This window comes from Halichondria panicea, chromosome 14 (assembly GCF_963675165.1).
Source record: "Halichondria panicea chromosome 14, odHalPani1.1, whole genome shotgun sequence".
NCBI lineage: Eukaryota > Metazoa > Porifera > Demospongiae > Suberitida > Halichondriidae > Halichondria > Halichondria panicea.
Window position 1 is genome coordinate 5,645,406 of NC_087390.1, and position 21,181 is coordinate 5,666,586.

At 40.3% G+C, this 21,181-nt stretch overlaps 4 protein-coding genes, 1 long non-coding RNA gene and 1 pseudogene across 5 annotated transcripts in view; 2 read left to right on the forward strand and 4 right to left on the reverse strand.

Moving 5' to 3' along the window:
• Nucleotides 1-577: 577 nt before the first annotated feature.
• Nucleotides 578-21,181, forward strand: part of LOC135348024 (uncharacterized) — a 90,493-nt gene continuing 69,889 nt past the window's right edge. Inside the window, exon 1 of the long non-coding RNA XR_010398624.1 lies at nt 578-753. This is a non-coding gene — a long non-coding RNA (uncharacterized LOC135348024). The remainder of the gene's footprint in view (nt 754-21,181) is intronic.
• Nucleotides 1,410-21,181, reverse strand: part of LOC135347906 (neurogenic locus notch homolog protein 2-like) — a 42,916-nt gene continuing 23,144 nt past the window's right edge. The window contains exon 5 of the mRNA XM_064546020.1: nt 1,410-1,783. Coding sequence (XP_064402090.1) covers nt 1,536-1,783 — 248 coding nt within the window. The 3' untranslated portion in view covers nt 1,410-1,535. The remainder of the gene's footprint in view (nt 1,784-21,181) is intronic.
• On the forward strand, nt 5,323-9,000 carry LOC135347993 (uncharacterized; annotated as a pseudogene).
• LOC135348119 (uncharacterized) lies at nt 9,263-12,651 on the reverse strand. Its single transcript, XM_064546294.1, has 6 exons — nt 12,598-12,651; nt 11,659-12,006; nt 10,822-11,605; nt 10,113-10,638; nt 9,350-10,054; nt 9,263-9,284 (listed from the first exon to the last, which is right to left on the reverse strand). The coding sequence occupies exons 1-6, from the start codon at nt 12,649-12,651 to the stop codon at nt 9,278-9,280; spliced, it is 2,424 nt and encodes an 807-aa protein (XP_064402364.1). The 3' UTR covers nt 9,263-9,277.
• On the reverse strand, nt 14,303-18,349 carry LOC135347916 (uncharacterized). The gene has a single exon (XM_064546037.1). It carries the CDS (start codon nt 15,689-15,691, stop codon nt 14,366-14,368), a length of 1,326 nt encoding a protein of 441 aa, XP_064402107.1. The 5' UTR covers nt 15,692-18,349; the 3' UTR covers nt 14,303-14,365.
• LOC135347939 (uncharacterized) lies at nt 18,643-19,820 on the reverse strand. The gene has a single exon (XM_064546081.1). The coding sequence runs from the start codon at nt 19,780-19,782 to the stop codon at nt 18,700-18,702; it is 1,083 nt and encodes a 360-aa protein (XP_064402151.1). The 5' UTR covers nt 19,783-19,820; the 3' UTR covers nt 18,643-18,699.

The window sequence follows — 21,181 nt, forward strand, 5'->3', positions numbered from 1 at the left end:
TCGCGGAATAGAATTGAGCCTTTTCTTTTTTGCATGCATGCGATATTAAATTCGTGCGTATAATGTTCGCAGTACATCTGCAAACATTTACACCCTCGAAGTATACCCACTATACCGTATGGCGGGAAATGTTCGCGGGTGCACATATATTTTGCTATTAATTGGTACGAGAGCTCTCATAAGAACTTTCGCGATTGTAATATTCACGTTTTAATGCCAGGAAACCACACCCACCAAGACCTTTGCATGTAAAATACTGGTGCATGCATGTGAGTTTCTCCCAGTTTAATTTTTTCGTTAGCTGCTCTGCCTTCGAAATACACGAAATACAAAAATAGGTCCTACAGCACAGCCAATGATCCCTGCTGTCAAATGGAGGTCATGATTGCATGTGTTCTGCATGATATTATCCACCACTGTAGTAGTGCATGCATCCCATGTGTTCTGCACATGTATAAGCTATAGCCACGACTTAAACCAGATGGTGCGAACAACAAAGACAGTGTATATAAAAGTACAGTCACACATACATCCATATAATTATATAGGATCTAATAACTATCACTTATACAATTGCAGATCGCTACTCACCGTACTAGACGTATAAGAGTGACCGTGCAATCTCATGTGTATTGCAATTGTGAAGAGATGGGTCGGAGAGTAAAAATGGAACAAATATACTCGGCTGAGATCTGCAGCTGCTTAATCTATCGTTGGTCATCATCCTCTGTGCTGGGACTCTCTTGTGTATAGGTAAGTGCCTCATCTGCATGTACTGACTAGTATATACTGCTATGATCAGAGTGGTATAGTAGCTGCTGAAGGTGTCTGCTCTAATCACCACCCTGGGGTCCATTCTTTATTGTTTACGTATTTATAATTTAGTTTTCTTGCGAAGTGTTACAGTAATTATTGAGATTGTCTAGAATGGGAGTGCATGCATGCACTGAAGAATGTTTTTATTTATTTTCACTGCAATAATACTGTTACTGACTGACACAAATTTCCAAAAACTACTAATCAACAGCTTATTTGGTGACAGAATAGGTTTCACTTTTGTTTTGTTCATTATCAGTTAGAACCTGGGACATCTGGTGATCAGTAGAGTACAGGTTCCTCCGTAACTTGAACATGCATGTGATTGCTGTTAATGTGGTGGGTTTTGATGTCACATGACATACACATCGGACCATGGGTGTGAGTGTGATGAAAATTACCCGCTATACGGTAGAGAAACTTGAACTATGTTGAAGAATTGGTATAGGATCATTAATGGAGTACCGTATATCTTCTAATTTATCGGACACTTCTAATTACCCCGGACACTCTTTTGGGAAATTTTCGTTGTTCTAATACAACAGACAGTACTTTAATATTACAAATAATTATCCGGACAATACCTTGAAAAGTTGAGTTACCATTCATAGACGGCAAGTAAGACTTAGAGTGCTGCAGTTAGATAGCTTTGATCTAAACTGCAGTACTGATTAAGTAAACACTAAAAGCTGGTTGTACTGCTCAGTTTCTGTACATTGTCATACACAGGTACTAGGTGTTTCATAGTCTGATATTGCAGGGGCCAGTTCATAAGGTACGTCCTCGAAATCTGCATCTCCATAAATTGAATTGACCAGTTCTGCATCGTTGAGTGATTCTTGGCTGCCATATATCGGGTTGTCAAACTCTGCTGCTGTTTCTGAAGTGATTGTATTTGTTCTGTTAGTCCTGTTCTCAGGAATCCCATACACTGGGTTGTCTCCTGGAATGTAGGAAATGTTGTCAACTGTGGAAACAACAGAAACATATTAGCTCATGAGCATACTGAAAGAACACACTCAGAGATCTTGTTGTAAAGTAAACTAATTATAGGTATAAGTAAACATGCAGCGTGTATAGTATACACTTCCATGTTTAATAGGTGCTTACCTTGCGAGTGAGTGTCTTGAATAGTCTTCCCCTGAGCTCTCCTCCACACACACACCACTACGACCACTATCAGGAGCAGGAGTATCAGCATCAGCACTAGGAGACATCCCACCATTCCTCCTATCAGATCCCCTAGAGCACCACGCAACTCTGCAGGAAGTATATATATATAAAAAGTACATATAATCAGTTAAATACCTGCAGACAGTGTAGTGTTGCACATCTCTCCAGTGAAGTCAGACTCACATTCATAACTGAACGAGTTGACACCATCCACACACACACCATTTCCACTGCAGTTCCTATTCACACAATCATCAATGTTGGTCTCACAATCAGCACCAGTGTAGCCAGGTTCACAGTCACATAGGAACATGTTCACCATGTCAACACAACCACCATTTCCACTACAGTTTATTCCATCACAATCATTAATGTCAGTCTGGTAAATAGTATCAGTGTAACCAGGGAAACAATCACAATCAAAGCCATTGACTCTGTCAGTACAGTTGCCTTGTCCACTGCAGTTTACGTTCAAACAATCAGCAATGTCAATCTCACATCTCTGTCCAGTGTAGCCAGGATCACATGAGCAGGTGAAGGTGGCTATTCCATGAGAGCAGTTACCGTGGCCACTGCACATCCTCTCCATTAGCAAGCACTCATCAATATCATCCTCACAATCAGCACCATTATAACCAGCATTGCAGACACAGGTGTAAGAGTTGACCTCATCCATACAGTCACCATTTCCACTGCATCTCTGCCCCTCACAATCATCAATGTCATCCTCACAATCAGCACCAGTATAGCCAGCATTGCAGAGACAGGTGTAGGAATTAAGGCCATTTGTACATGTTCCTCTCCCATTGCAATTTCTTTTGATACAAAAGTTTTGGCGCTCACAGTTTGCACCAAAGTAGGGAGGGATACAGTTGCAAGTGAAACTAGTAAATCCATTCACACATGTTTCTCGTTCACTGCATGTGACAGCATTGGATCCGGACTCACAGTGATTGAAGATATCACAACTTCTTCCAATGTAGAATGGAGCACATAACACAGTAGCACTCAGAGTGATAGAAGGCCCGATAGTTGATGACCTAAATAATGGGATTGTTATTCCCACTGAAAGACTCAGAATATCAAATCGATACTTTACAATAATATCATCTGATGTCCAAGTATCAGAATCAACCACTTGTATATAAAGCTGAGCTCCCTGCAACAACAAAAGACAGTAAATTGAAATGCATGCAATAAAGTCATTACCTCCCAGGCTGTCGATATTCCAGTCAGATTGAATGGATTAGGGAGTCCAAAAACATTAAGTTGTAAGAAGTCAATTTCTGCCCCATCCCTGATAACGCTACTGACTAGAGTAAATCCAGGAGCAGTATTGGGACACACTTCAGCAGAACTGGCACGTGGCAACAGACAGTAGGTGAAGAAGGTGTCACAGTTACTGATTGGATCACAAGCTTGACCGTCTGAGCGTGTGTTGGATGGATTACTGTAGGAGAGCATGTTCACTTGTACCACATAGTCTGCAGACACCAGTACACTAAGCTGCAAGCATTGGGACCTCAACTGCAGCTACTGACTATTATACCACTCACCTTCCCCAGCCATAGACACAGGCAGCTCATACACAATACAAGGACACTCATTCTCAGCAGCATGCAGTAGTTCAATGTAGCTGGGCTAGTGTCTATCTTGCTTGAGATGTTAAGCAGTTAACAGCTATTTGTGATGTGATGTGATGATATCCGATTCACATGCATCCTGCTAGCATTCGATGCTTATTGATTGATATCACAAGATATAGAGAAGGAAAGACACTCAAAACAAACTTGTGTCTTCACAGGATGTTCATTCATGTAGCCAGCACATTCAGTGATAGCCATAGCTACATGACCATTGCCTAGTCTCCCACATCACTTAAACTACAAGCAAACACTTGTCACTTAGGCTATCAAGAGGTATACCAGCCTATAAGCTATAGATTTAGATCTACACATGCATTGTGTTAGAGACAAGAATATGGACCCCAGAGTCTCCCATGAAGCCACTTAAATTACAAGCAATGAGATGAGATAACAAAAGCAGTTGTCATGACATCACAAGATGAATCAACACAATACAGATTCGTAATAATGAACACACGCACTTTTACACACTTACACTAGCTAGTGTCCAGTCAACCGGTTACTAAAGTCATGTGATCCCTCGAGTGTTCCCTAGTAATATAGTTACAACGCTAATATCACCATCGGTCAAATTCTCTCGAGTGATAATAAAGACTGTATTCCCATAATTATGTTCTCTACTACATTTTTCGAAATCAGATCATTTTCGTGGAATTGCGATTTTTTTTTTAAAGCTTGCAGATGACCTCTCAAGCTTTACTTCTCTTACCTAGACAATTCCGCCATCTTTAAATTGTCACAATACGTTACCTCGTGGCCACTATAATTATCAGGATATAGTCAAGCATTATTACAGTATAACAATGTACATGCTGATTGAAAGGACATGCACAAATTACCATTACAAGCTTCTCACTTGCGTATAACTACACAGAGCTAACAAGATATGTAATGGGAAAACTGATCGGATCAGTGAAAACTAAGCTCACCAAATAAAAGAATTGTGCACAAATAAAAGTCATTGCCTCATGATGACATCATCATAGACATCACTAGTCTGTCCCAGTCCCTCCTCACGCTGCATAGCTAACATTTACATTTATCACAAGTTTCTCATCAACACTCTCATCCACTGGTGGGAGGGGCTCCGACACATTACACAGTGAGCAGTCATATTCCAGCTCTTGTAGAGAGGGGGGTGGGCCAGTAGGGAGGGTGTTGGTTTGAGTCATCTCACACACACCATACACCACGTTGTTCTGACATGGTATGTTGTTGTCGGCTGTTCCTCCACTAACTGCACCTCCATCAACTGTATGAAGAGTATCAAGTTATTGTACAGAACACATACACACTGAGATTGACCTACCGTCATATTTAGACGACTCTTGCTTGTTCTTGACGATAATCACTATGACAATGACTATGACTACAATTAGTACAATCCCTACCAGTCCCCCGACTACTCCACCGGCTATAGTAGCTGTTGTATCATCTGATCTCATCTCTGCAGTATAGAAAGCAAACACATACAGCATGCATTCACAATGGATCTAAATAAGCTGTCTAACGTGGCAGAGAAGTTAGTGTTTACCTAGCCTCGACTCAAGTCCGCTTTACAGCGGCCTGGTATACCTTGTATGCGCATGCGCGAAATAATTCGTATATTTATCAGTATTACGCAAGTGATAAAATCGGACAATGTACACAAAGGAAAAATACGTAAGACTGCGTGGTTGGTGGTAGAATGTTCAAGCCCACAATGGCAGCCACCAGAATATGCAGATTGTGCTGCAACATTGTTACTTCTACTCGCTGCTCAGCTCTGTTCAGCAAAGAGTCTGTTCAAAGATGCCTTCCAGACAGACTTGGCAAACTGCTAGAGCTGCCAGTTAGTGAGTGTGATGGGCTATCTTCATACATTTGTAGAGCTTGCACAAACAAATTTCAGTCTCTGGAGTCTAAACTTAAAGCCTTTAGAAGTATGGCTAAGTGTGGTTTTGAGCAGGGTCGAAATAAGGCTTCCATCTGTAGTCCTATGGTATCAGGTAGGAAGAGAACTAAAGACACCAGTGGGCTTGAAGCATCACCTCACACTGTCCATGCTAGACCTCTAGCAAAACGTCTGACAGTAGGAGCACCTGGAAGAAGGCTTGCTTTCTCAACCAGGGAGGAACGTAGGTTGATTGCAACAAATCATATATGTAGATGACAGGAATCATCTCTTTTTCATAGCGCACACAGACTGTCCTCGTCAGCCACCGCTGTTAGAGTTGACCAATCTCGAGCAGTTTTCTTCTGTTGACGGTATGTTAAACAACCTACAAACGAAATGAACGTAAATTAATATATAGCCATTAACTTAAAGGTTCAGAAGGTGTTGCAAGAGATATTTCCAAGCCTGGTTCGACTGAAACAGTTATGGTGAGGATAACAGATCTGATACTGTAAACACACCAAAATTAATTAAACAATATACAGATCACAGTGAGCTCACCCAGTACAGTGACTGCGGAAGTAGATGAAAGTCTCCAGAAATTACGCCAGGCACTGAATAGTGGCAACATTCAGTCTATTGCCAAGGAAGCATTTTCTTGCCCTTCACTGAAGGACCAATTGGTAGAGGGTGTGGTGAAAATTCTTGACGACGAATGTTCCACTCTATGTCGTAACTCTGGGGAGTTTGTCTCTCTATTTCACCGGGTTCCAATTGACAATGTGGAAGCATTATCGTGGAAACAGGCTGTGTGTGAACTACAGCGAAAGTCTCCGATTCTATTTAGGCTTATCCAGACGATCGTAGGACGTTCAGATCATAGGAACTTGCATAAACGCAGAGAGAGTCACTACCCTGGGATGTGTATGGCCACAGCAATTCTCTTGAAAGAGCGTAACACAAGAATGTGTGGTATTCAGTCGTTTCTGTCTCTCGTACTCTTCAACTGTAGAGTAAACAAAAAGGTTTGTACATGTACATGTACATGTATGATGTGTGTCCACTACGTATTTTCAGATACAGGTATAATTATTATATCACAGAGAGGGATTGGAAACGGAAGTTACCTTGCCGCGTTAGGCCAGGGTTTAATCGAGGCTACAAAATGTATGTATGATTGTAACGTTAGTAAAATCTAGACTAGATAGTGCCTGCAGTATACTCCCAACTGTCACCTGAGGAACGTATGGATTGACACATGCAGTACACTGATAATTAAGTATTACCATTAGCTAGAAGCATACTCATAAAGATCTCAGAGCATGACACTCTTTGTAGCTATTTTGAAAAACGTATTTTTTTCCAAAGGATGCTCACCATTATAGAGGGCATGAGAATGCATGTTGTTTTAGGGGGGCTTTGAATGCATTAATTGCAGTGGTCTTAATTCCAGAAACATTGTTTCCCCAAGTGCTGCACAACCGTACACAGATTTAAAAATTAATGTAACGCGATGCTACCTCCGTTTCCAATCCATCTCCTCTTATATAATTATGATTACATTGAATTACTCACAGGTATACTCCAGGCTGAATCATCTTAGTGTCACTATCAGTTACTGTGCCGTGTTGAAGTTAGTCACGAAAATCAGCAAGCTGCACCAACGTCCTATCGATGCCTGGATTGATGAGGGTGCATGTTTCAAGTTCGTGGGGGACAACGTTGCTAAAACAAAGGGCGTTAGAGACATACGTAGTGACCATCATGGTGAGCTAGTGCAAATGTACAGTTTGTTGGCAGTGAAGGGTCGTGTGAAAGGACCATCTCCAGTCTCAACCTTTTCCCCCCCTAACCTGGGTTCCCTAAAAATAACTCACTTCCTTCCTACAAAGGCCGACGTTGAGGGCATCCAAGAAAATTTGGTCGTTCTAGTCGGTCGAATACTGTGCGAGTACATCAAGCCCCTCCAGCGGTACAAACGGTGTGTTGTCAGTCACATTAAGCACCCCCACAGCACAGAGATGGCCAAAAAATCTGAGGTTGTAGTCCTTGATGTTCTACACAAGAATGAGGCAAAGGCCGCAGACATGATAGACATAATGATCGAGAAACATTCATACTTGAAAGATTCTATTGAACTTACTGTTATGTCAGGTGGCGATCAGATGACATGTGAAAGACAGCGATGTAGCAAAAAACATATGCGAGATGCGGACACTCGCAGTGGACGATTGGAGCAGTTAGAGCCTTGTATAGAGGACTGGCACTGCCTTATGAGTATTCTGGGGGTAGGTGAAGCACTCACTTGGACATAATATTTTATGTACATGTTTGGCTAAAAATCTAAACAAACATGCATGTGATATAATTATGTACAATATTCTGTGAAAAGCCCATTAAAACGTTAAGTACTAACTAACCTTTTATTCTTTTGCAGATCATATGGAAGCGACTCTACACCCCATACTCGAAGGACCCTGGCTCACTGGCACATCTCTTCACACAGATTGGCAGATACCTCAAGCCAGAATCCCGAAGAAAGACCTTCATGCTTGTCTCGATGCTCTTCGCGTGGTGTTTAAGGCTCATGTCATCACGATAGCACGCAAGGAACTTGGATTGGATGTAGATATGCCAACACAAGAAGATGGCCAACGCAAGAGTATAGATGTGTCGGAATTAGCAAGGAAGATAGTGAAACAGCACACTATAGTGTCAGAAGCAATTCTTGGAGAGCCGCTTGAGGATAGCAAGGATGGTGTGTACAACTACACTAGAGTTCTGTGTCACTATGCCGCACTGGTAACAGAGTTCACAGATGCTTGGTATGAGGGAGACGGGCCACGGATACTGAGATGTTGGAAGATTTTCATGCTTCATTTCCACGCTGAAAGACGAACGAAGTACTCACTCGAGGCATTAGTGTTGCAGTTCCAGCTTGCATCACTCCCACCGGATCTAGTTCATCAGCTGACTTGGGGTAGGTTCGTTAATACACATGGAGGACCTGGCCGTAACATCCCATGCAATCTGCACAATGAACACATCAATCGGCTGTTCAAAGAGATGGTTGGTAACATGGGAGCAAACTTTACACCTGAATTAAGTACACGAGCTGCACGATCTGTGACCACTCTCGAGAAAATGTCGAAGAAGTTTGATCATGAAACTGGTATACATCCCGAGCTATCAGCACACTCGCGTAAGTCCGACGAAAATGACGTTAACCGTGTTATGGAAGTGCTGCAACAAGTTAAACCACACACGATTCAAGAAGGACGATGTTACAGAAAGTTCCCAGAAATGTCAGGCAATCCTCTTAAGGCTTTGGATAGAGAGAAACTTCATCTGTGGATAAAGGAGAAAATTAAACAACATGGAAAGCATAGACAGTTAACAGAAGGAAACACATCTGATCAAGAAGCTTCTGATGATGAAAACTGAAGAGATTGATGTAAATAATTGAATCTCTAAAGCAGATTATGACAATAGCTAATTTTCATGTGTTACATACAGTGATTATTTTCCTTGATTTATTTACGTGCGCTGCAAGTACTGCTAGCGTTCCTGTAAACCACGCGCGGAGAAAGTTTTCCTATAGGTCAGCTTGCCCACGAATAATAATTATTTTTACAACACGAAAATTACCCGCTATTTAGTATAAAAAAGACTTACCTTCTGACTAACTTTTCCACTTTGCCTTACTCAGCAGCCTTATGCACTTACGCAATTGTCACAACACAACAAAGGGTCACATCTTTTTAGATTAGCAGCTATAGTCAAATCAAAATATTTCAGCAAAAGATAGCGGCGACAGTCTGAACAGTTCTCAATATACCTTCTAACTGCAACTATTTCAGCATTACGAGGGTTATTCAAGTCTTTCCGCACAGGGGCATCAGATGGACGCCAGAAGATAGTCGAAGTACACAATTCACCTCCTCTTCCAGCTCGGCCGCTTTCCTGGAAGTAGTCATCAATACATCTAGGAGCACCGTAGTGTATCGTACTGGTAAGGCCTACAAAGTTCACTCCCATTCCAAGGGCCATAGTTGCAAACACAACTCGGATCGTTCCATCAGTCTTTGCCATACCTTGCATAATAACATGCTTATTGTGATCGTCTGTTTTCGAATGATACATACCAAATGTTCTATTGTCACTTATTTCCTTAGCACCAGTGGGGTAATACGCCTTATCTCCAAGGGTGAGCAAAAAATGAGCGTATAAATCTGCACACATATCTAGGGAACGGCAGTAAACAATCACACGCCTGGCCTTGATGGAATGAGTCGCTATATCATCAACTATGAAAGAAAGATCGTGTTCTATATCACCGGAACGTTTTTGAACGGAATAAAAAATATTCGGCTTGTTTGGAGATACAGTTACAATCTTACAGCCTTCCATCTCAAGCTTCTCAATCACTTCTTGTCGCATAACGTCAGTAACGGTGGCAGTTGATGCTAACATCGGCAGTCCAGCAGGAAGGAAGGCACGTAATTCGTTGATACGACCATAACATGGTCGAAAGTCTGCACTCCTACAACAAATACTCAGTGTTAATGCAATCATATCAAACAGTCACAATTAATACCTACCACTTATGCACACAATGGGCCTCATCCACTGCCACAGCCACCATCGATGTAGACAACGGAGGGACCAGTAAAAGTTGTTTCCAACGATGGCTACCAACAATTGCTTCAGGAGCACTATACAAGAGGCGAAATTTTCCTTCAAGCACATCTTTCTCGTTAGCAAGGAACTTCTTATCGACCCCTTTGTTTCCACTGAGTATACCAGCAGGAACACCACGATCATGTAGACTAGTCACTTGATCTACCATTAGAGACACTAGGGGACACACAACTAACACAATACTACGCTCACTAGGAGGAGAACTGATTCTATCCAGCTTCTTGTCGAATAAATAAGGCAAAGTTTGGTAGCAGATAGACTTTCCATATCCAGTAGGAACCCACAGGAAAACATCATGCCCTTTGTACAGCATCCGTAGAGTCTCAAGCTGTTTATCCCTCAGAACTAAATGACTTCTCTTCACACAAGAAAGGGCATAAGCCAAAGCGGAAGAGAACTCAGTGTCAGTCGAGCTAGTCATCTTTGCTATATGTAAAGTGTGTAACACGGACCACTAAAATTAGAATACAAAATAGTATACGTATTTATTTTACTGACAGTATCCACAAATACACGGATTACCCCCTTTTTGGGGTAATGTAAGCGCATGCGCATACAAGGTATACCAGGCCGCTTCTAAAGCGGCCTTGAATCGAGGCTAGTGTTTACCTTGTGTCTCCACACTGCACATCTCTCCAGTGAAGCCAGACTCACATTCACAACTGAACGAGTTGACACCATCCACACACACACCATTTCCACTGCAGTTCCTATTCACACAATCATCAATGTTGGTCTCACAATCAGCACCAGTGTAGCCAGGTTCACAGTCACATAGGAACATGTTCACCATGTCAACACAACGACCATTTCCACTACAGTTTATTCCATCACAATCATCAATGTCAGTCTGGCAAATGACATCAGTGTAACCAGGGAAACAATCACAATCAAAGCCGTTAACTCTGTCAGTACAGTTGCCTTGTCCACTGCAGTTTACGTTCACACATTCATCAATGTCAGTCTCACATCTCTGTCCAGTGTAGCCAGGATCACATGAGCAGGTGAAGGTGGCTATTTCATGAGAGCAGTTACCGTGGCCACTGCACATCCTCTCCATTAGCAAGCACTCATCAATATCATCCTCACAATCAGCACCATTATAGCCAGCATTGCAGACACAGGTGTAGGAATCAAGGTCATTTGTACATGTTCCTTGGTTACTGCATGTGACACCATTGGACTCACAGTGATTGAAGAGCTCACAACTGCTTCCTGAGTAGAATGGAGCACACAGCACAGTAGCCCTCAGAGTGATAACCGCCTTGATACTTGATGAGGTAGAAAATATATTTGTCGATTCTACTGAAAGACTGAGATCAAATCGATATCTTGCAATAAGATCATCTATACTGCTATCAAAATCAAACACCGGTATGTAAAGTTGAGCTCCCTGCAATAACAAAAGACAGCCTGTAATAGGTTGAAATGCATAAAACACAGTACCTCCCAGGCTGTTGATATTCCAGTCAGATTGAATGGATTAGGGAGTCCCAATACAGTAGGTTGTGAGAAATCAATGTATCCCCTGCCTGGGATAACGCTACTGACCAGAGTATCTCCAGGCCTACTATTGGGACACACTTCAGCAGTACTGGCATGTGGTAACAGGCAGTAGATGAAGAAGGTGTCACAGGGTTGAAATCCGATACATAGTACACTGCTGAATCGTTCACAACATTGACCATTAAAGCGTGTGTAGGATGGGTTACTGTAGGAGAGCACCTCCACTTGCACCACATAGTCTGCAGACACCAGTACACTAAGCTGCAAGCATTGGGACCTCAACTGCAGCTACTGACTATTATACCACTCACCTTCCCCAGCCATAGACACAGGCAGCTCATACACAATACAAGGACACTCATTCTCAGCAGCATGCAGTAGTTTAATTTAGATCATGTTTGTCATAAATACTGCAATCTGATTGGTTAGAGGAAATGTTCTATCCAATTTAAAAAATCATGTACTTCAATAGAAAATCATGTACTTCAATAGAAAATCATGTACTTCACTTAGAAAATCATGTAGCAAAGATTAGATAAGAACATTCAAATCTGATTGGCTAAATACTCATGGTTGCTATGATCTAAAATGCTTAGACACTGTTTAAGAAGTTTCCACATGATTTAGAAGTCCTCAGGGCTAGTAGAACCCTCACTGCGTTCGGGATACTACAAACCAGCCCTTTGGGCTTCTAAATCATGTAGAAACTTCCTAAACAGTGTCTAACTATTATGTAGCTCGGCTAGTGTCTAAATGTTAAGCAGTTAACAGTGATGTGATGATCTCTGTAGTATTGATTCACATGCATCCTGCTAGCATTCTATGCTTATAGTGTTTGATCTCACAAGATATAGATAAGAAAAGACACTCAAAACAAACTTGTGTCTTCACAGGATGTTCATTCATGTAGCCAGCACAATTATTGATAGCCATAGCTACATGACCATTGCATTGTCTCCCACATCACTTAAACTATGAGCAAACACTTGTCACTTAGGCTATCAAGAGGTACCAACCTATAAGCTATAGATTTAGATCTACGCATGCATTGTGTTAGAGACAAGAATATGGACCCCAGCATAGTCTCCCACACCACTTAAACGAGGAGCAAACACTTGTCACTGAGCTATCAAGAGGTTATCAACCTATAAGCTAGATTTAGATCTACGCATTGTGTTAGAGACAAAAATATGGACCCCAGAGTCTCCCATGAAGCCACTTAAGTAATGATGAGATAACAAAAGCAGTTGTCATGACATCACAAGATGAATAAACACAATACACGCACTTTTACACACTTTTGAATGTCAATTTCCAATGTTGCACATCTGCAATTTGGATTATTCTGTAGATCTTCAATCCTTTGCACTAGTTGTACCATGAAAGCACCAACTACACATACAGCTCAAACAGTTTGCTCTTCAACCACGTTCTACCACTATTGCTACTAGATCTACTACTATCTGCAGCTGTACTGTCCTCGTCTTCCCCGCACGTTTCTTTTTCAGGATCCATGTTGGTAGTCTCCATAGCTATTCTTTTCGTCTTTTTTACTACAATTGTCAGTGTTTATATTAGCCTTGACTTTTCTTTGTATAATTATGAAGTGCATAGGTGTAGTGTACTATTGGTTTGGCTCCTGATCATAACTGTTTACAATATATAACAGGGAGTTTCCCAGGTATAGTCCCTTGATGAAGCCCATACAAGTCTGTGTTTTCCCAGGTACAATCCTGGATTGTTGGCTTCAGGTTCACAGTGTGGTGTATAGGTAGGTAGTGCTGTGTACAAATATAACAGTGGCCATGCTTTTGCTTTCTTAGACTGTCTATGCCATTGGCTTGTAATGCTGAAATGTTGCTCAAGTCAGATATGTTTCTTTGTAAGTTGTTGAATGTCGATTTTCAACATTGCACATGTGCAATTTGGATTGCTCTGTTCAATATTTTGCTCTAGTTGGTTTAATTGACCTCCGTGTTTGAAAACAATACTATGCATGAAGCTGTCAACACTTACAGTATAGCAACCACACATACATAGAACTGTGACTATGACAATCTTACTCTGAAACAAGGTTTCTTTGCTACTAGTATCTTCAGCTTTCATTATCGTATCCCTCGACATAATTACTTTGGTAGAATCCCACATCCTCAAACTCCATATTCTTTTGTCTGGTTTATTTTGACATGGATCAAATATCGGCTAGTTGATAGTTGCACTTGTCACAGTATTCTCAGATTTTCTATGAAGTGTGTATCTGGTCAACTTGAGTTGATTCATTTGGTTTGGCCTACTAATATTCACGGTAAGGTTAAAGGTCGTGCATTGTGCCGTGTACATTCCAGTTGCCTTGTTTACACTAAACAATTGGTTTTTCCCAGGTACAATCCCTTGTTGCCCAGTGATTGGGCAGATCAAAGCAATCCAGTGCTCTGTATCTGCATGTTGCACTGTGCTGGGCAATAACTAAAACTTGCAGATTGCTGACACACTGTAAACACTTCACATAACACAACTATAATTATTATATACTAGGTAGTACTTATACGTACTATGATTGATGCAATGTAAGGTAATCAGACAATGAAAGTTAATAGTCACATTGCAACTTATACACAGCAGACATAAAGTTAATTGGGGCACATGATTATAAGTCAAAATACTTAGTTAACAATAAACAACACGAAGTAAATAATGCAATTATAAAAGTGCTTCCAGTGTCTCTAGACCCTGAGGACCGAACACTTTCTAGTAGTCTATTGAATCTTTGGTCATGTGCATTAGTTTGCTTTGTTAGGGAGACTTGCTTTCCCTCAATCTGTGTTACTTTCCTATCATGATAATCAAGACGCTTACCTTGTGACTCAATTTTTGCTCTAATTGTATTGATCTCTCTGTTTTGACTATCAATACTCGTAGCGAAATGTGTATTCTGTTTATTCAACTTTTCAATTCGATCGTAAATGTCTTTCGTGTTCTGTTCTGTTCTGCTCACTTTCTTGGAAAGATCAACGATGTTCTTTCTGAGCTCTTTGTCAGTCACTGATTTCTCTGATTTCAATTTGTCTACTCTTTTGACAATGGCTTCAAGTCGAGTTTCATCATTAACCACCTGTGTTTTCAGCTCTTGAAGCAAAACACCATTTTCTCGAGTTTTGACTTTCAGTTCTTTAAAACCAGTCGTAAGCGATTGTATTTTGTCCTTCGCTGAGGTAAGAGTCAGTTCCATTTGCTTGCTTTTAGTGGAGAGTTTGCTGACTTTGGCTTCAGTTTTATTGTGAGTTTCAGTAAGTTTTTGGTCAAGAGAATCAATTAATTTGTCGATATGCATTGTCAGATTCATCACAGTTGAATTTTGTTGCTGTTTAATTTCATTTATCAACAGCTCAAACTTTGCATCAGTCTGTTTTTGGATTTTTTCCTCCACTGCGGCAAGACCCAGCTCCATTTGTTTGGAGAGTTCGCTGACTTTGGCTCGAGTACTGTTGTGAATTTCTGTAAGTTTTTGGTCAAGAGAATTAATCGATTTGTCGATATGCATTGTCAGATTCATCACAGTTGAGTTTTGTTGCTGTTTAAGCTCGGTTACCATTAGCAACATTCGCTCATACTTCACATCAGTCTGCTTTTGGTGTTCTCTCAAAGCTTCCATTTCAAGCCTCATTGCATCATTTTCAATTGCTTGAGTAGTATTTGCTTTCACAATCGTTTCTTTCAAACTAACGTGCGCTTCATGTGACGAGACTTCACTCCTTACGATTAGCAAGATGAATCCTAGGCCTAACACAATAGCAATTCCAGCTTGCTTAAGATTATGCACCTTGTCCAGTGCAAATTTCTTCCACTTTGATTTCTGTTCTTTTTGTTCAGATCCCTTGTCTTCCATTACAAAAGTGACACGATCCAGCTCTCCATTGCTAGTGTTCTCCCTATCAGAGAGTGTCAGCTTAGTGTAGTCAGTAGCTTGAGTCATTTTGAGTGGCTATGTTTAATATTCTTGCTAGTCAACAATCACAGTGAATGGTTTAATGTAACCTGTTGTAAGCTTATAAAGCCATTGGATATTAATTCCCCTTAAAATTCCCCTGAGTGTATCGTATTCCATGCTGACAAGCAAAATCATTGTGTGTTATGCAATTCAAGACTGAGCTAAGCTGGTAAAGATCATTAATGGAGCAACTTAATTATGAACTATGTGAATGATGATCAAAGCTGGTAAAGAGTCATTAATGGAGTAAATTAAGTTTAAACACTCTACATTGCATGTATCTGGTCTAGCCTCCTTCACAAGGCCTAAACAATTAGGCCTGCTACTGACTGCTTGCGCATGCGCAAAATTATTGGATAATATTCCCGTAATGTTTCCCATTACACTGATTTTTTACCCGAATTATATCCTGAATAACATATACAGACAAAGAATACTCTTCATAAAGTCAGACACAGAGCAATATAGCTAGCTAGCTAAAGACAGAGCTGTATTGGTTACAGCAGCAATTTCTTTCTGATAGAGTCGACTTTCACCAAGGTTAGTGTCAGATGGGCGTGGCCTATCCATATAGGCTATTGTCAGCCTTCCCCTCCGTTCAGAGGATTGTTATCCACACTGTTGCAGGCTGTGAGTCCTTTGCTAACATAGTAGGCTAAGGGTAGCTATTAGAATGCTATCACACGGGCTACAATCACACTTCTATCCACTTTCTTCAATCCACTTCCGTTCGTTGTGACGTCATTATTTTACTGAGCAAAATACAATGGTATCCGAATTACCCACTTTCTGGGTAATAGGTGGCGCATGCGCAAACAGTCGATACCAGGCCCTCTTTTAGCGGCCTGGAATCGAGGCTAGTATCTGGACTAGAATTTTAAAAAGGCGTGTCAGTGTTTTATTGTAGTACTACACTGTGTGGTTTCACTCAAAGTCGATGACTATTGTGGAAAATGTCATTTTGTGATATTTGCCACAATAGTCACACTTGCGTGAAAACCAAATATGTGTAGTAGGTTTTGTAAAACTCACCAACCTGGACAGAAACACAATATAGATAAATAATACAAAAATGTATTGCATGCATGCATGCATATAATTATTGTTTTCTCCGCTTTGAGCCAAAAGTCAAATGACATACTGCTAAGTCATCGTACTCACTCATTTTTGTGCGGTTTTCGTTGAAAGACTTTTCTTGCATGTGCTTGTTTAGTTGGTCACCATTGTATCTCCTAGGACTTGTTTGTTGGGCGTTGCCCTGCACCACAGATAATAGGTGTGTCACGTGTGATAAGCGTATTCACAATAATGATGTCTCTCTTATTTAGGAGGATATGATTTTTTTATCATTGACATTACAGGTGTATTTGATACTCATTGTGGTCAAGGAAGGGAACAACAATAATTGACAGATAATTAATTGCTAACTCAATGTTTTGAGGGTATGCACATATTCTGGACTCTGTTTCTACTGCTTTAATTTATATGCATAATGAATGCAAAGCATCACTATCAAGAAGGCAATAATTACAGCTATAATAATTGCAAATGAAGCAACCGCAGCTATCCGTGAACTTTTTAAATCATCGACTTCATTCTCAAGATTGCTAATACTTGCATTATGTTGACTCTGCAAGGCTGTCTTTGTGTCTTGTGCACTCTCCACTTCATCTATTCTTCTGCTCAGATTTGTTCTTGCGACGTTAAGTTCATTAGTGTTGCGAATAACTTCTTTTCTAATGACATCGAGTGAGTCTTGTGTCCTCTCCCTCACCTCAGAAATATTTCTTGAAGTATCCACTCTTAGTTTCTCTATACTTGCACCCTGTAGTTGTACACTTGTATTCACTGAACGCAGCTATGCTTCTAGTAGCTCACTCTCCACGAATAATCTAGTAACGTTAGCTACGAGGTCGTATGCATCTCTTATCGTCGCATTGAGGATACTAATTTGATTTGTGTTTGCAACAGTAGCTTTTTGAATCGTTTCCAACTTTTGTCCTATGTTTCTGATGCTCGAGTTCAGTCGCTCTTCTTGTTCAGCTACCTTTCCATCCAGTGCAGCAAAAGCCACAGCAGTAGCTTCTTGAATCGTCTCCAACTTCTGTCCTATGTCCCTGATGCTCGAGTTAACTCTCTCTTCTTGTTCATCCACCGTCTCATCCAGTGCAGCAAAAACCTCTAAAATCCTTTCTATTCGCTCATTGTTCACTACTATTTTATTTCCTTGATCTGTTCGAGTAGTTTCAAGAGACTGAAGCTGCACTGCTTGCTCTGTGTTGTTGGCTTGCAATGCAGAAACTCTACTGTTCAAATCAGAAATGTTTTGTTGCAGCTCTTGAATGTTGACCAATGTCTCACATGTGCAATCTGGTTTGTTCTGTAGATCTTCAACTGTTTGCTCTTGAATTACCAGTACAATTAGTAGTACAACAGTAGCCAAAAACAATAAAGCTATGAATGTCAGGAAGGCTACGACAGCAATCTCAAACCATTTACCCTTCACTAAAGTTTTTGTGGTTTGGCTACCTTTGCTGTTAGAGTCTTTATCTGTATTGTTCTTATGCCCTTCATAGTCTTCCTCACTAGAATCCACATCTGTAGGCTCCATACTCCAGCTTAACTAATATGGTAGAATGATTATAATATATGAAGGTTAACTAAATGCATGTCACATAAGTACTGCATGCATGTAGGGTATTATACTTGAGTTGATTCATTTGACTATGTATTTATGATGAATTCTATTGCCCTGTTTACATGCAATAGCAGTAATAGGGATGTTCCCAGGTGCAATCCCTTGCAGAATGCTGACTCACTGTAAACACTTCCACAAATTAGTTGCACAACTATAAATCATGTATAGTCATTTCATTGCACTGCAGCAACATAATGCCCTCAGGGCGGCGCATTAATAGTACTTATACAGTGCATCATTTTTGTAAGGAGAATTTTAACAACTTAATTGGCACATGCAACAGCAGACGTAACATTTAATTGGTACACATAATTAAAAGCTTTAATAACCAACACAAATTAAAGTAAATAAATTGGTACGCAAACATCATTAGCCAAGTTATACTTCCAGTGACTCTAGACCCTGAAGATCTCACACTTTCTATTTGACCTTGTAGTCTATTGAGTCTCTGGTCATGTTCATTAGTTTTCTCTGTTAGGGAGACTTGCTTTCCATCAATCTGTGTGACTTTCTTGCCTTGCTGATCAAGACGTTTATCTTGCGATTCATATTTGACCTCAATACTTTCAATATCGCTGTTTTGACTATCGATTCTCGTAGCTAAATTTTCGAGTTCTGTATCGACTCTTTCAAATCGTTTGCGATATTTTTCTGTGTTTTGTTCTATTGTGTCCATTCTCTGGGAGAGTTCATTGATGTTTTTTCCAACTTCTTCGTCGGTATCTGACTTATCTTGCTTTAATTCGTCAACTCGTTTGACAGTGTGCTCTAGTAGGGTTGCATTGTTAGCTACCTGTGTTTCCAGCTGATGAAACAAATCACTGGAGATCTTGGAAGCTTTGGTTATGTTTTCTCCAGTGCTGACTTCTAGTTCTTTGAATCCTGATTGTATTGTATCATTCACTGTTGTAAACTGTAATTCACTTTTCTTGGTGAGTTCGCTGATGCGAGCTAGAGCTTCTATAAGTGTCGTATTAAGAGAATCAATTACTTTCGATTGGTTAATATTCAGTGATTGCATTGACTCAAACCTTGCTTTAGTCTGCTCTCTCAAAGCTTCAATTTCAATAGATTGTGTAGTGTTTGCTTTCTCATTCTTTTCTTCCAAACTAGCATGAACTTCTCTAAGACTTATAAACACTGCACTCATTACGATTAGAAAGAAGAGTCCTAACACAGTACCTAGATTATTCTGCACCTTGTTAAGAAATCGCTTCTTAGTGTCCATTGCAAATCGCTTGCATTGAGTCCACTTTGATTTCTGTTCTTTGCGTTCAGATTCCTTGTCTTCCATTACAAAGGTGACATGCTCCTCTTCATTGCTAGTGTTCTCCCTGTCAGAGAGAGCCAGCTTAGTGTAGTCAGTAGCTTGAGTCATTATGAATGGCTATAATTATTCTTGCTAGTCTGCAATTATCACTGTACTAATGTTTAATGCAATAATTATATGCATGCTGTAGTTTATAAGCCATTGGATATTCCCTACCCTAGCTCCTAAGTGTATTCAAGGGCTGACAAATGTGTAATACTTGTTATGTAAGATTAAGCAATTCAATGACTATAACATGTGACAACTTCTATATTCATTGCGGAGAGCTAAGCTGGTAAAGGTCTTAATTAATGGAGCAACTTCAGTTTTAGAATCAGCTAGTATTGCTTGCTGGTGAAAAACCTTTGCGAATGAGCCAAATCAACTATTGCGTTCTTGCAAGGATAAAATTACCAGTCTCCTAGTTTAGATTATATTTTTGCGAAAAGTAGTCAACATTCACAAAGTTCGCTTTGATTCTCAGGTAAAAGAATTTGATGGAGTAAAAATTTAAGCTGGTAAAGGGTCATGGAGTAACTTAGATATCATCTTAAAACTGTGTATGGAACTGTAATAAATGTGTAGTCAATTGACAAGCTATGCTTTTGCTGTCTTATGACTCATGTCTATAATTCACGAATCAGTGTGTTTATACCACATTCACGTCACCACTAATTGATAACAGCTGTATATATGATAACATACATGCAAGCCCATGCAGGCATGCAGTTTTCAAAGTGTTCTTTTATTTGTTCAAGAAAGTAAGCAAACAAAAAGAAGCCTTGCTTGACGGTATACTATAAAACTCCAAAGTGACGGCAGAAAAACACAGAAGCTGCTCTCCAACAAGATAAGCCTCAATGGGACCATGGGCGTGGTTTAGATACATTTTAGCCAAGAAGAACTTGCAACTGCAGCCGAATGTCTAACGCTTAGACCAAGAAAGCTCCTGAGCATCGATCTATGCACGGCGTTTTTCCCCTTCATGACGTCTGTAACAAGCATGCAGTCACTTCAGAGCCACGATATGGGGTGGAGTGAGGATTGAAGACCCTCACATCAAAGTAAGCACATATAGCTGTGGTGTTCCTCAAAAACATCTTGCTTTGATGTTGAGTCTAGCATTCGATATTACTATTGCAGCTGTATTTTTCTCGTCTTCCCCATACGTTTCCTTTTCAGAATTCATCTCCATATTCGTCTGGTTACAGTTTTTCAGTGTTATTCGAATTTATATACGAAGTGCTTAGGTATAGCTAGGATATATTGGTTTAGTTCATAATTAAAAAGCTATGATTAGTATAATTATATATAGTTACAAATAGGGGGTTTACCAGGTACATGCAGTCCCTGTTAAAGTGTGTACATAATCGATATCTATATCTATAGTCCAGCATTGTGATACACAGTGTGTAAGTAGGTTGTACTTCATATTCTGTAGGTAATTTTTCTACGTAGGCTATTTAAT